This window comes from Hydra vulgaris, chromosome 13 (genome assembly GCF_038396675.1).
Source record: "Hydra vulgaris chromosome 13, alternate assembly HydraT2T_AEP".
NCBI classification, from domain to species: domain Eukaryota; kingdom Metazoa; phylum Cnidaria; class Hydrozoa; order Anthoathecata; family Hydridae; genus Hydra; species Hydra vulgaris.
The window spans coordinates 32,777,962-32,791,470 of NC_088932.1; the positions used below are offsets into that span (position 1 = coordinate 32,777,962).

A 13,509-nucleotide genomic window follows, 5' to 3' on the forward strand; every position below is an offset into this window, starting at 1 on the left:
CATTATACCTCAACTACTTTGTTGTCAATAGAAATCCACGATCAGCCATGTAAAAAAGCTTGTTTACCAGTGTTTGTTCCTGTTGCTTTGTACACACTGTTTTTTCTCTCACAGAGCTTGATTGTCGACGTCCATTTATCTTATCTTTCAGCGTACCATCTGAAACATAGGTAATATAAATCGAATTTCAGATTTTTGCACTTACTGGGTAAAAATGCAAGAAGACTATTATTACCAATTGACATTATAACTATCTTTTTAAATATCGATACTTGCATTTTATAATGATGTATTTTAAACATCCTAATCAATATAATGGCTATAAACAATCTGCGATGGTGAGCATTTAATGATAACAAATGCGAATATAAGAAATGTATTCAATTGGAACAAATTTTCGAATACAAAAATTTAGGAGAACTTTAGAAAACTTTTTCTAAAGTTCTCCTAAAATAAGAAATAAGAAGAGTTAAATTATAAAGTACTTTATTTTCGAATGTATATCTAAAAACTATTAATTTATCATATCTTCAAAATACTTCTAATAAATTTATCATACAATACTCCCTAATGTATGTCCTTTTATTGTACATAAAATGCTTTTTTTAACTGTGGAACTCTTCATCATTCTGTAGCGAAATCACCCCACGATATTCTACTTGGACAAAAACCTATTTATACCACAAACGCCAGTTAAAAAGTTTTAACAAATTTATGCTTTTTTAACCTTTGAAGTTATTCTCAAATGTAGTTTTGATTTGAAAAAATTAATAATAATGCCACATGGAGCAAGTGTGACACGATAATTTCAACTAATAACTTTAAAGAGCAAATCACATTTAAAATTTACAAAAACCAATCGAATTAGGCGGCAACTATGATCAATCAATAGTTATAAGACTATAACTTTAAAATAATAAGTATTTTATTTCAAAATAACATCTTTTTCTATATATTTTAAGAAATATTTTAGGTGGTGAAATCGCCTCGATTTACCCTACTTGGTTTTGCTCTTTAAAAGTTTTTGTGTGGTTTTAAATTGCTCGATAAGGTCTACTCTTTTACGAGCTGTTGGAGTCAATTTTCAGATGTTTAATAGATGATATTGTTTTTATTGCTCGATGTTGGACTTGCTCGAGGATAGCTTTGTCAGACTTTAATTGCGGCGACCAGGCTTGCACAGTAAACTCAAGGTGGGGGCGAATGTAAATGAGATAAAGCGTGGGCCATAAATAAAAACTCCGACTGTAAAATGTTTTTTTGAGTCGCCCTAGCATTCTATTCGCTATGATGCAGCTGACTCTACTTGTGGTCTGACGTTTAGGTCGTTGAAGACCATCACACCAAGGTCTCGTTCATCTACAGTCTTTTTGAGTGGACAACGTGTGTTGTCGACGTTAGCCATTGAGTATTTGCGCATCAACTTGTTAGATGTGCGGCCAACATGCATTACTTTGCATTTCTCAGTGTTGAAATGCATGTTTATATATATATATATATATATATATATATATATATATATATATATATATATATATATATATATATATATATATATATATATATATATATATATATATATATATATATATATATATATATATATATTTATATATATTATCTGTATCTCTTCAGCAAGGGTGCTTAATGAATGATATCAGAGCTTTGATTAGATAACCGAAGGATTTAAGCACGCCTGCGAACATTAATAGGCTTTGTAATTGTTTCTGTCCCTTTTTTTGTTTTTTTGTTGTTTTTGTTTGATAAGAACAAAATATTGTTAAGGGAATAACATCATTTATTTTTTATCTGATGATTTCTAACGCATAAAACTTTTATTTCAAACAGACATCAAAAAACCCGGCACAAAACTCATTTCTGTAAAAATCGATAATCGCTTTTTACGGAACTTAGTTTTGTGGTTTTTTGATGTCTGTTTTGTGTTACGTTATGCTTTTTTCTAGAAATTATTTCTTTAAATTTGGTAATTTGTTTATTATTCGATCTATTTTTAAATGATATACAAATAAAAATAAGAATATATTAAATTTTTAGGAATAATTGTTGACAAAATTTATTTCGGCTTCCACAAATTAAAAATTTACAATCAAAAGTTAGTAAGACCATTGACTAGATATACTGAGTTCATCAATATGTAAACACAAATTGTCTGAAATTTATACACTTTTTCAGTACAAAAACAACAAAACTTAAAAAAAAATACTTAGTTTACAAAAGCATTATTGTAGAATAACATGCGGGGAAAAAAGAAGGAAATATACTTAACCCTTAATGAGAGATATAAAAATGATGAAACAAACATTTACTAACATCGAATATCCATGTATATAATCTCCACCAATAATCTCAAGTTTTTTGTAAGTTAGGCAAAAATTTAAATAAAAATTATTTCTTAAGAACAAATCAATCTAATTCTTTTAAACTGCTAAAAAAAAATTAAATAAATATACGGAATATTCCATAGAATTTTGGAGACCTAAGTTATGGAGGTATTTTCAAAAATATAATGCAATTATGTTTAAGTCATTAAATTCATTAAAGTTTCAATCAAAAAACAAAAAACATTTATAATCTTATATTAGAAAACAAAAATCAAATCTATAATCTTGGACAAAAACTCCAAAAAATTAGCAAACTTATTCAACTAAATTTTACTTCTTAATCTGAGTAATTACTAATTGATATATTTATCTTTTAATGCATAATTCATTAAAACTTTGTGTATATGTTTAATATATTTCTAAACCTTTATTATTAATTATTTAAATTTATAAAATAGTTTTTGCAATACCGTCAAAAAAATCGCCTTAGTTCGGTCACTTAAGCTTTGAACATTTATTTATCACGCATAATTTAAAAATTTTCAATTTTTTTTGCTGAAACATACAGAAAATTATATAGATCATTGATATTGTAAAATAAAGAAAATAAAAAATAAAAACTAGTACTCAATATTTAATTTAAAATGAAAACATCTACTTCGGTCAAACTTTCAATACCATCTCACAAGTTTCGTTATTAATACTAATAACGTGTCACAAACTTAACATCGCATATAACGAAAACTAATTTTTAAATGTTGATTTATTGTAAAACTATGATATAAATTCAGGTAATACCAGTAACTACGGAGGGCGTCGCCCCAGGCTCAAAAAAAAAGTTTTTGGGGCACCAAAGAAAACAAGAAGGAGCACATAAAAAAAGCCCTTTTGAAATATAAGTAGTAATATTTTTAATTTTTATTGTAATTAGTCAACTATTTTAGTTTGGCCATTATCACATTTGCTATGCCACTGGTTAATAAAATTAAAAAAATATTTTTCAATTAATTTAAAAAGATTTTTTCAATTAACAAAAAAACATTACTTTGCTTTAAATGAACTTTATATGCTTAGTGGCAATTCTTGCACGTATTGTTGACCATAGTAGAACAGCAAGATCCATACAACCAATCGTCACAGGAATCGCAACGTAATAATTGTCGTTGAGCTGTAACTTTATCACACAAAAAAAATGTCATAACCTTGACATTTTTTAGAACTCAAAGAACCGTCAGTTAATTTTGAAATTATGAACAAATTTTTTATTCAAATAAAATACCATGGTGTGTAACCATTATAAAAACGTCAAAGTTTACCGGTAAATTTACAGGTAAAGTTATTTGTAAATTTTACATTCGCAACACTTATCAACATTTCACAATATTACTGCTAATTGTCTCCTTCATTGTTTATCCGTGAATGACCGAAGTTAAAATATTTCAAAATTTTACTAATTTTAATTAAAAAAGTAATTAATTTTCAAAAATAAATAATTTTTTTTTGTAAATATAGTTAATTTGGCGGTTCTTAACAATGCTAAGATTAAATTTGATCATTTATTTTAATAATTAGTTTATTTTAGATTTTAATAGCATGCATTTTTTCAAATTGATGTTTTGCTAAAGAATTATTTCAGCAGGTTGCACATAAACATTATTTTTTTATAGATTCATATTTACGAACTAATTACAAATATTATTTGAGATGAAAAAGTTTGTAAAATTTGAGTTTTGCATGTTTTTTTTATATTTTTTCTTAAATGACCGAAGTTACCTGGTAGTTAGGCGATATTACGGTATTATAATTAGTTTTCTTTTTATATATTATAATTTATTTTCTTATTATATCAGTAATTTATTTTAATAGATATATTTTAGTAGTTTCTTATATCTTTTTTGACAATACTTATTATATTAAGGGGCTGTATGAAAAGACTGTTGCTGTATTATAATATCTTCTTTGAGACCCGGTTTTAAAAATTTTAAAAATCTTTTTATTGATATGTACTACGAGAAACTCGTCTGTAAATTTATCTTGTTTATAAACAGTAAATACATATTAATACAATTTAAAAAATTATTACAAAAAAAAAAAAAAAGTAAAACATAGCTTTCTTTTCTTGTCACCTTTTTGTAACTTACAAAATTCTATATTGATTATATTGATTATAAAAATACCTTTTTAATTTTGCATTAAATTGTCATTGAAGGTATGCTGGTACTTTTTTGAAAACTATTCTCTTTTTTTTGCACTTATTTGGGGTATACTACTACCTATTTGAGGTATGTACAACTGGGGTATACTACTACCTATTTGGGGTATATACTGCACTATTTGGGGTATACTACTAACACCGGCAAATTTTTATGAAAAAGTAATGTTGCAAATTATTTTTTTTTGAGTCAAAAAAGGTACGTTTGAAGTGGACGCTAGGGAATGGATTGTTACCTAAATTTTGTAAAATAACAATACAATAAAAAAAAAATTATTTACAATAATCAGAACAATAATTAAATACACTTAGAAAAGTGATATATAAAAAATTAACAAAATTAATATTCAACCGAGTATTTTTATCATTTTACAATCATGTTTTATATGTTTTAGCATGTTTTATATCATTGTTTATTTGAAGGTACCTATCGGAGGCTAATTTAATATAATAAGCTTACAAACTTACTAAACTTTTTATTGCGGCTGTTATAAAACAAAAGTGTATATTTCATTAATTGGAAGACTTCTTACTGGACCATTTATGAAATAGTTTTACGTATCAATGACTTTAGGAGGAGACACACATAGTTTACAAAATTAGGATAGCGAAGAGAAAATGGGAATGTTTACTGATACCAAATATATATAGTGATGCCAAAAATATTTATAAATCTCCTAATGCAAAGATTCGCTATATATTTTAAAAAATAAGTTAAAAAAAGAATATAGCTGCTGATAATCTGAACAGGTTTAACAAGTTAACCATAGGGGAAAAAAATCAAAAAAAAAAAAAATCAAAGAGAAGGCTGTATATAACTAAAATAAACCTACAAACCACGACCGTTATGACTGAATAAATATGTGAAGTATATTGCATCACTGAGAAAAACCTTTAGATTATTTAAGCTGGTTATAGTGATTGGAAAAGATTTAAAAAGAAGATAAAACTATTGACATTAACAAGTGACTTAAAGGCACTAAAATTCCAGTGCCTTTAAGTCACTTGTTAACGTCAATAGTTTTATTATTTTATATATTTTTGCTCAATGGTAACTTTTGAACTCCGTGTACTCGACCAAAGATGTTACTGTTTCTAATACATCTTTCCGGAAAGATTTATTAGAAATTTCTAGTGGGGTTGAGATTTGTCTCATATTTTGAGAAAATTTCAAATAAAAGTTAAAATTAGTATAAAATAGTTCGTTGGTTAAGTACAAACCAATGGTATAGAATAACAAACTAAACCGTGTTAAAAAATATGATCTTTCTTTGTAGGAGGAAACTAAAGAGAAACCAGCAGACTTGGAACGTAATAATTTATTTTCCCAATAAAGAATGACTATTAAGTATACAGAGAACTATAAAAAAATCATGAAGATTACAAGTTAGGCAATAAGAGCGATATGTACTTAAGAACTTATAACAAATGAAAAAAGTCAGTTGAAAACAATATTTCTGTCAAAATAAGAACGATAGTTAAGACTATATAGTGAAAAGTAACTTAGCGACGTCTGATGAAGTAAATTTAAGAAAAGAATGATCTAAGCTTATAGATCTATGTTATATCCAGCATTTATAAATTTGTTCCTTGCTGCTCTGCACAAAGAATATTTCTATTTTTTTTATCATAATATTAGTTTCTAGTCCAACATCGTTTTGGTGGTCTTATTTTAGGTGTGAATTTTACATTTGATTTTTATCTAAAACACTGTGATTGGTCCATCGGAGCCGTCAAATCAGTTAGAAATGGAAGATATAATACTAAAAATAGATTATTGATAAAGTTGTTGAGGGAAAATTTAAAAATATAGATTGTATTAGAGAAGGTAGAGCTGGCATTTGAAACCCTACAAGTGGATAAACCAGCGTCAATATCTTGATTATTCATTCCAATAATACTTTCAATGTGGCAACGCTAATATTAGCGTATTAATATTAGCATATTATAATATGTATGTAAGTAAAACGCCAATAACGTTATCTAGTGCGCAAATAAGATTTTAAAAAAACGCGTGTTGAATAAACTTCAATAAACACAAGCCCACGTGTCAAATTGGTAATTTAAAACTGATTTATCGCATTACTAGTTTAAACACTTAATAGAGAAAACTCAATTAAGAGTTAGCCACAGACAAACCTTTGAGTATTGCATATGAGCTTTTCGCGTCAATTAGCATTCATTATATTAAAATACCAACCAGTCAAGTCACAGATTGCAACTTTTGTATGGTGTTAACCCTACAGTACAAAATGTCCGAGAAAAAAATAGACTGTCAACGTTCTCCAAACGCCATCAGCAGTTCGCTTAGTACCTCATGGGAGGTAAATGAAAAAAAAAAGGTAGAGGTCAAAAGAAGAACTCCTTTTTCCTAATCCATTCCTGTTGGATGAAACTAAACCAGCCAACATTGGCTGATCTGTGGGGATCTAAATGTAATTGCTTCTTAAAAACTTAACTTCTGAAAAATGAACCCTCTAGACCCCGACCCTTTCCATCCTAAATGCAGACTATTGCAGAATTATTTTAAAAGTATAATTAATAAAATTATTATCTAAAATTATTTAGATTGATTTCGAAACAATAGTTAATAACAATATATTCATGTAATAACATCTATATTGCTTTTGATTTTAATTTGTTACTCAAAGCATTTATATAAATGTGTGTATGCGTCTGTGTGTATACAGTTGTATATTGTTTGATTACCATTTGGAAATCTTAAAAACTTGTATGATACAGCAGCAATTTACCGGAAAAAAATTACTTTAGTTTTTATTAAAATAAAAATCAATTTGAGTTTAAAATACAACATTAGTTGTTATTTCTGATTTTTGGTTGCTTTGATGAGCTGCTTAAGAATTTTTTTTTTCTTTTTTAGATTGGGTTCTACTGATAATATAACTATTTAAACAGCGATTTTTACAATGGTAAATTCTTAAATTGCTTTTTTATCTCGTGGCTTAAAAACTAACAAAAAACAAAACAAAAAAAAAGAAAAAAAAAAAAAGAAAAGAAAAACTGGTAAAACAATTATTTTTTAACACTATACTATAACAAGTTTTGCACTTAAGTTAAAGAGATTTTAATATAGTTAGAATAGCATATAACTTATCAAAACATAAAAAATATTTTATAACTTTAACTACAATAAAAATGAATTTCAAAAACCTATACAACACATAAACATATATAAACTAGTATAAACTAAAAATATAATGTATAAAAACTATTTTATTACTATTATATACATTATAATATATATATATCAATTCTATGTATGTATGCATGTTGTATGTATGTATGTATGTATTCTTATATATATATATATACATATATATATATATATATATATATATATATATATATATATATATACACATATATATATATATATATATATATATATATATATATATATATATATATATATATATGAATACATACATACATACATATATGTATATATGTATGTATGTATGTATACATGTATGTATGTATACATGTTGTATGTATGTATTCATATATATATATATATTTATATATATATATATATATATATATATATATATATACATATATATATATATATATATATATATATATATATATATATATATATATATATACATACATACATACATACATACATATATATATATATACATACATACATACATATATATATATATATATATATATATATATATATATATATATATATATATATATATATATATATATATATATATATATATATATATATAGACACAAATATATATATATAAAAAGAAATATATATATATATATATACATATACAAAAATACATATATATATTTACTATCCTAAAATTTTATATTAAAACTCACAAGATAAATTGTACAAATACTTTAATTTAAATGAACCACCCTTCAGTTATGAAGTGCTTTCTACATTCTCGAATGGATCGTGAGCTAAACTCAACAGTTTATCGAACTTTGCAATTTCATTTTCTGGACCTTTGCTGCGCTCCTGATCAAAATAAAAACAAGATTAATTAGCACTAAACTGAGATGTTGTCGTTAAAGATTACAAGGTAATGGGGGAGTTTCTGCAAGACAAGTTCTTGCTTAATTTTTTTTTTAAATACATTTTGAAAACAGTAGTTTTTTAAACCATCCTTCCCAGATTAACAAAAAAAATTAAAAAATTTTAAACAAATCAAACTATTTTTGGGAAATAAAATTTTTGGCTAATACTAGACTACACTGCTGAGATTAAATTTGCCAAGTATTTGATTTATAGGGAATAAATTTGCTAAGTAATTGATTTAGAAAAAATTAATATAAAATCAACTTAAAATTAGCAATTACTCGACTCAAAACATTTTAAAGCTAACTGTTACTCTACTCAAAGCAACTAAAAATGAGTTGTTTCTTTACTTAGACTACGTTCACTACGCAGACCAAAGTTATTATTCCTAAAAATGAGTTGTTTCTTTACTTAGACTACGTTCACTACGCAGACCAAAGTTATTATTCCTAAAAGTGAGTTGTTTTTTTACTTAGACTACGTTCTCTACGCAGACCAAAGTTATTATTCCAAAAAATGAATTGTTTCTTTACTTAGACTACGTTATCTACGCAGACCAAAGTTATTATTCCTCAAAATGAGTTGTTTCTTTACTTAGACTACGTTCTCTACGCAGACCAAAGTTATTATTCCTAAAAATGAGTTGTTTCTTTACTTAGACTACGTTCTCTACGCAGACCAAAGTTATTATTCCTAAAAATGAGTTGTTTCTCTACTTAAAGCAGACCAAAGTTAGTTATTCCTAGAAATTCCTAAAGATTTTGATCAATAAATCAAAGTTATAATTCATGCAATAAAAAATCTAATTTTTATTGTTGATAAATCTAAAATGATTTCATAAAACTGTAAAATATGTGAAACCCAAACTGTCAGAACAATTGGACATACACACCTTAATAGCTTTTCTTAGGTTCGGAGATAACTTCACTGAAGTCACACACCCCCTAAAACATTATAAGTACATTATTATTACAGAAAACCAATTTGCTTGAAAACTTCCACTAAAAAACTTTTATGAAAAAAAAATATATATATATATATATATATACCTATCATCGCCTATGATTACTATTGGGTGAACTTTATTAAAAGAAACATGGGTCAATTTAGTCTTCCCTTTTTGAACAACTGAAACAAAAAGTTAATATTAGAAAATTTAATTAAAAAAAAAAAATACTTAAAAAAAAAAGCTCTAACATGGTGTTCCTTCAACCGTCAGTTACTATGTCTGAACTTCTGGTACTGTATTAGCTCACCTGTAAGTTAATATATATGTTTGTGTACTATTTGAACCTCTGATTTGGTGTTGATACAATGAGTGACTACAGCTATATAACAGACCATTCTAATAAAAGGTTTTTTTCAACATTTATATTTAAAATCTCCAGAGCAAGGTGGAAGAGTACTGCTTACAAAAGTAACTTCATTTCACTATTTCATGTTAGGTTCACCATCAACATGATTGCTCTGTTAATAAGTAACCTGTTTATGTCCTACTGCCTTTTACTTTTCTAAGTAAAGACAAGTTAACTCCGATTTAAAATACCCCCGCCTTAGGGCTCTTGATTAAGTGTAGACTAGAGATAGTGTCTCAATAAAAATATTTATCTTGGGCATATGTTAACTGTATCCAGCTACTGTCTTTTAGAAAACCTCCTAGGCAAAGATTTTAAGGATAAGCAGAAAAGTTCAGTTGACCAGCCTCACACCCCTTCCTTATCTATTAGACTGTTATAGATGTAAAATTGTATTGAATTGTTTTCTGTCCAGGATGATGAATGCTGGATCTTCGTGACTCTACTCAGCTTGTTTTTGATACTTCTGATGAAATTAAGCCCTTTACTTTTATCATTAAGTCAAACTGCTATTATTAGTGACTTTTATGCTTACTAAAGTAAACAGTTTGTCTTTAGTACCACCAGTAACTCTGACTAAAGCTCAAAACTTTTGTATTTCTTAATCTTTTACGCAAATAGTTAACTTTGTGACTTTCCAGACAGCCCGAATTACCTTCACTTATTGATTTGTATCTTGTTTCTGAGTGCTTTTTATTTCCTTGTCCTCCTTTCGGCAGTTTGGATAATGCAATGATATCACTCCTTATTTTTCAGATTCATATCAACATTTTTATTATTTCTTTAAAGCTGACTGGGATTTTGTAATTTTCTTTGTGATAATCCTTGGGCTAACGTCTATCACTTCTTCATTGATAATTGAGCCTCCACATAATCTCCTGAATTCAGGCAGACATGGAAGTTTTTATTCCTTCTGATTAGTTTTCCAGTCAAACATCACTCTAACGAGCGTTCAATAAAAATCTAAGAAAATTATAAATTGCTACTACTCTCTGTTTTTAAGCTACAAATTAAACAGTAATGTATTTAAATAGAGTATTTATTCCTTTAACAGTTTCAATATTAAACTTCTTTTATTATTTCTAATTTTTCTGATTTAAGCAAAAGTTGACTTGTTACAAGTTGAATTTATTTATTCCTTTAACTTTATAATCAGAGCCATTTTCATCATGCTGGATTAAATTGGAGATGGTTTGTCTTGGAATTTTTTCTATTTTAAAGTGATCCAAGATGAACTTCTTTCCGTAAGATTAAAATGTGTAAACTCGCTTTTTGTTAGCTTCTTGTTTTGACGCCACTTTCTTTTGTTACAAATTTAATACTTTTTCTTTATATATACTGTACTTTTTTTAAAATGCAGTATGTATAAAGAAAGATTATTAAGTTTGTGACAAAACAGAAAGTCTAAAAAATCTAAAACGATGCAAACTTGTTGATATACATTTTTTTAACCTTCAAACTTTTCACTGATTTTTACTGAACACAGGTGACCCCATGACCACGCTGAACACCGGTGACCCTGGGTCATCACACGTGATGCCATGGTTTTTATCTTCTTGTGTAGCTGCTATTTCAAATAATTTCTTTCATCTTTTAACAAAAACAACACTATTGAAAACAAACCTTTTTTTATCATTGCAAAAAACCAATGTAAAAAAGTTGCTGTCATCTGACAGCAACTTTTTTACATTGGTTTTTTGGCTAAGCTCCAACATTCTCAGTTTACTAAATCTCATATTTTATCTCAGAAATTCTGGAGACTTTTGGAAAGTATCTTTCTCTTTCCTGTAAGTACTATCATGGTTGCTGCTCAAATTAGCTATTTATCAACCAAAACTAAATCACGTGTAATTCGTTATTCACCAAAATTGCATTCTTTTATTGTATATGTCCCTTTATGCTCTAAAAACTTTTATTCATTTAGTTTTTTCTTGCACACTTAATTGCTTTCCAATTCTTTCCCATCTTCATGTTTTCCCAACTCATATCTATTAGAATTATTTAAGTCTTTTGTCAACCCCTTTCTTAGTCTTTAACAATATTTTTTATTTTCTGGTAGCTCCTAATTTAAATAACGGTTGATCGCAGTCTTGTTGGGAGTAAATTAGTTGACAAAGAAAAACTATATATAAAAGTTTGTATTATCTAGTGAAAATAAGTCATACTTTTCTGTTCGCAGATTGGTTTATACTTGTTAACATTCAAGTCAAAAATGACAACCTATAAGAAATAAGATTAACACAATTTCATTTCAAAATATCTTTAAATGAAAAACAATAAAATAAAAAAACTTATTTAAAGTTCACCTTAATGACAGTCAAAATTTCATGAATTAATATAGTACTAAGAGAATATTAGAAATAGCTTTGTATTATTAGAAAGCAAAGATACAGATCTTTTGAAGTTTTGTTGTTAGACAACAACAACAACTTAATTCATAGTTTAATGCACTGCTTTATACAAGTTTTTACAGACTTTCCATTTGTCATTTGTCTTAATGCACATTTACTGTAAAGTAAAAGAGCTGACCCAGAGTCTGTCACTTCTGAAAGTAAATCAGAATATAAATCACAATGAAAAACAACCAATATAAATATCACTTATGCATTTTTTGTGCAGTAAATTTATTGGCTAATAATTATGTTTTAAAGTACATAAATGGTTTTTTAGTGAAGATTTTGGTAAGCATAAACTTTAATAATTGAGCTCACAGTTAAAGTTTAAAACTAAAAAAATTAAAAAAAAATTAAACAAGCTAGTACTCACCTTATAATACTTGCATAAGAACATAGTTTTTAAAAATTTTTTTATTAAAGTAATAATAAAACCAGTCTCTGCAGAGTAATGCAGAGTAATAATAAAACCAGTTTCTGTTTTATACAGCAAGATACAAAAATCGCTTCATGGTAGTTCATAGTTTTTAATTTCAAATAACATTTAATATAACAAAGTGAGACTGAAAAATGTTCATACATGAAAAAAAAACTTAAAATAACAATAAAAAATATCCTTAGTGAAGAGTCAAAAAAAGTCTAAACGAATAATCTGACCTTTAATAATTAATCTGAGCTTTCATAATAAAACTTTCTGGTCAGAATGTATCCAACTTGGGATTGCAAAAATACAAGTTTGTTAATAAGTTTCATATACTCTTAATATTGGTAGAACTACCAATATTAAAACTAACAACTTTGTTAGTCTACAACTAATAATACTTCTAATGTAAATAATTTAAAGAACATCATGACTTGGACTTATGTGCTCTAATAACATCTGATTTCTCATTTGCAAAAATTCTTAAATTTTTCTTAAAACTTTTTTACTTGAAATAAAATAAAAATAATTAGTTTATAGTACTGACATAAACTAAAAACTTAAAACAATAAACAAAAATACTTTTCCGTCAGCAGTTACTGCAGCAAATACAGTTGCAGAAAATGGTGCCCAAGCTACATCTCCAACAGGACTTCCCAAATTGTATGTAAAAATAGCATCACTAAGATAAAAAAAAAGATATTAAGTGTCAGA

General features: G+C 26.6%; 1 protein-coding gene across 2 annotated transcripts in view; it reads right to left on the reverse strand.

The window, feature by feature from the left end:
- Nucleotides 1-8,379: 8,379 nt before the first annotated feature.
- The window catches only part of LOC100208059 (dynein intermediate chain 2, ciliary), a 75,483-nt gene continuing 70,353 nt past the window's right edge, over nt 8,380-13,509 (reverse strand). For both annotated transcript variants that reach the window (XM_065816883.1, XM_065816884.1), the window contains 5 exons: nt 13,378-13,477; nt 12,147-12,201; nt 9,676-9,754; nt 9,519-9,570; nt 8,380-8,566 (listed from right to left, as the gene is read on the reverse strand). In XM_065816883.1, the coding sequence (XP_065672955.1) occupies nt 8,471-8,566; nt 9,519-9,570; nt 9,676-9,754; nt 12,147-12,201; nt 13,378-13,477 (382 nt within the window). In that variant the 3' untranslated portion in view covers nt 8,380-8,470. The remainder of the gene's footprint in view (nt 8,567-9,518; nt 9,571-9,675; nt 9,755-12,146; nt 12,202-13,377; nt 13,478-13,509) is intronic.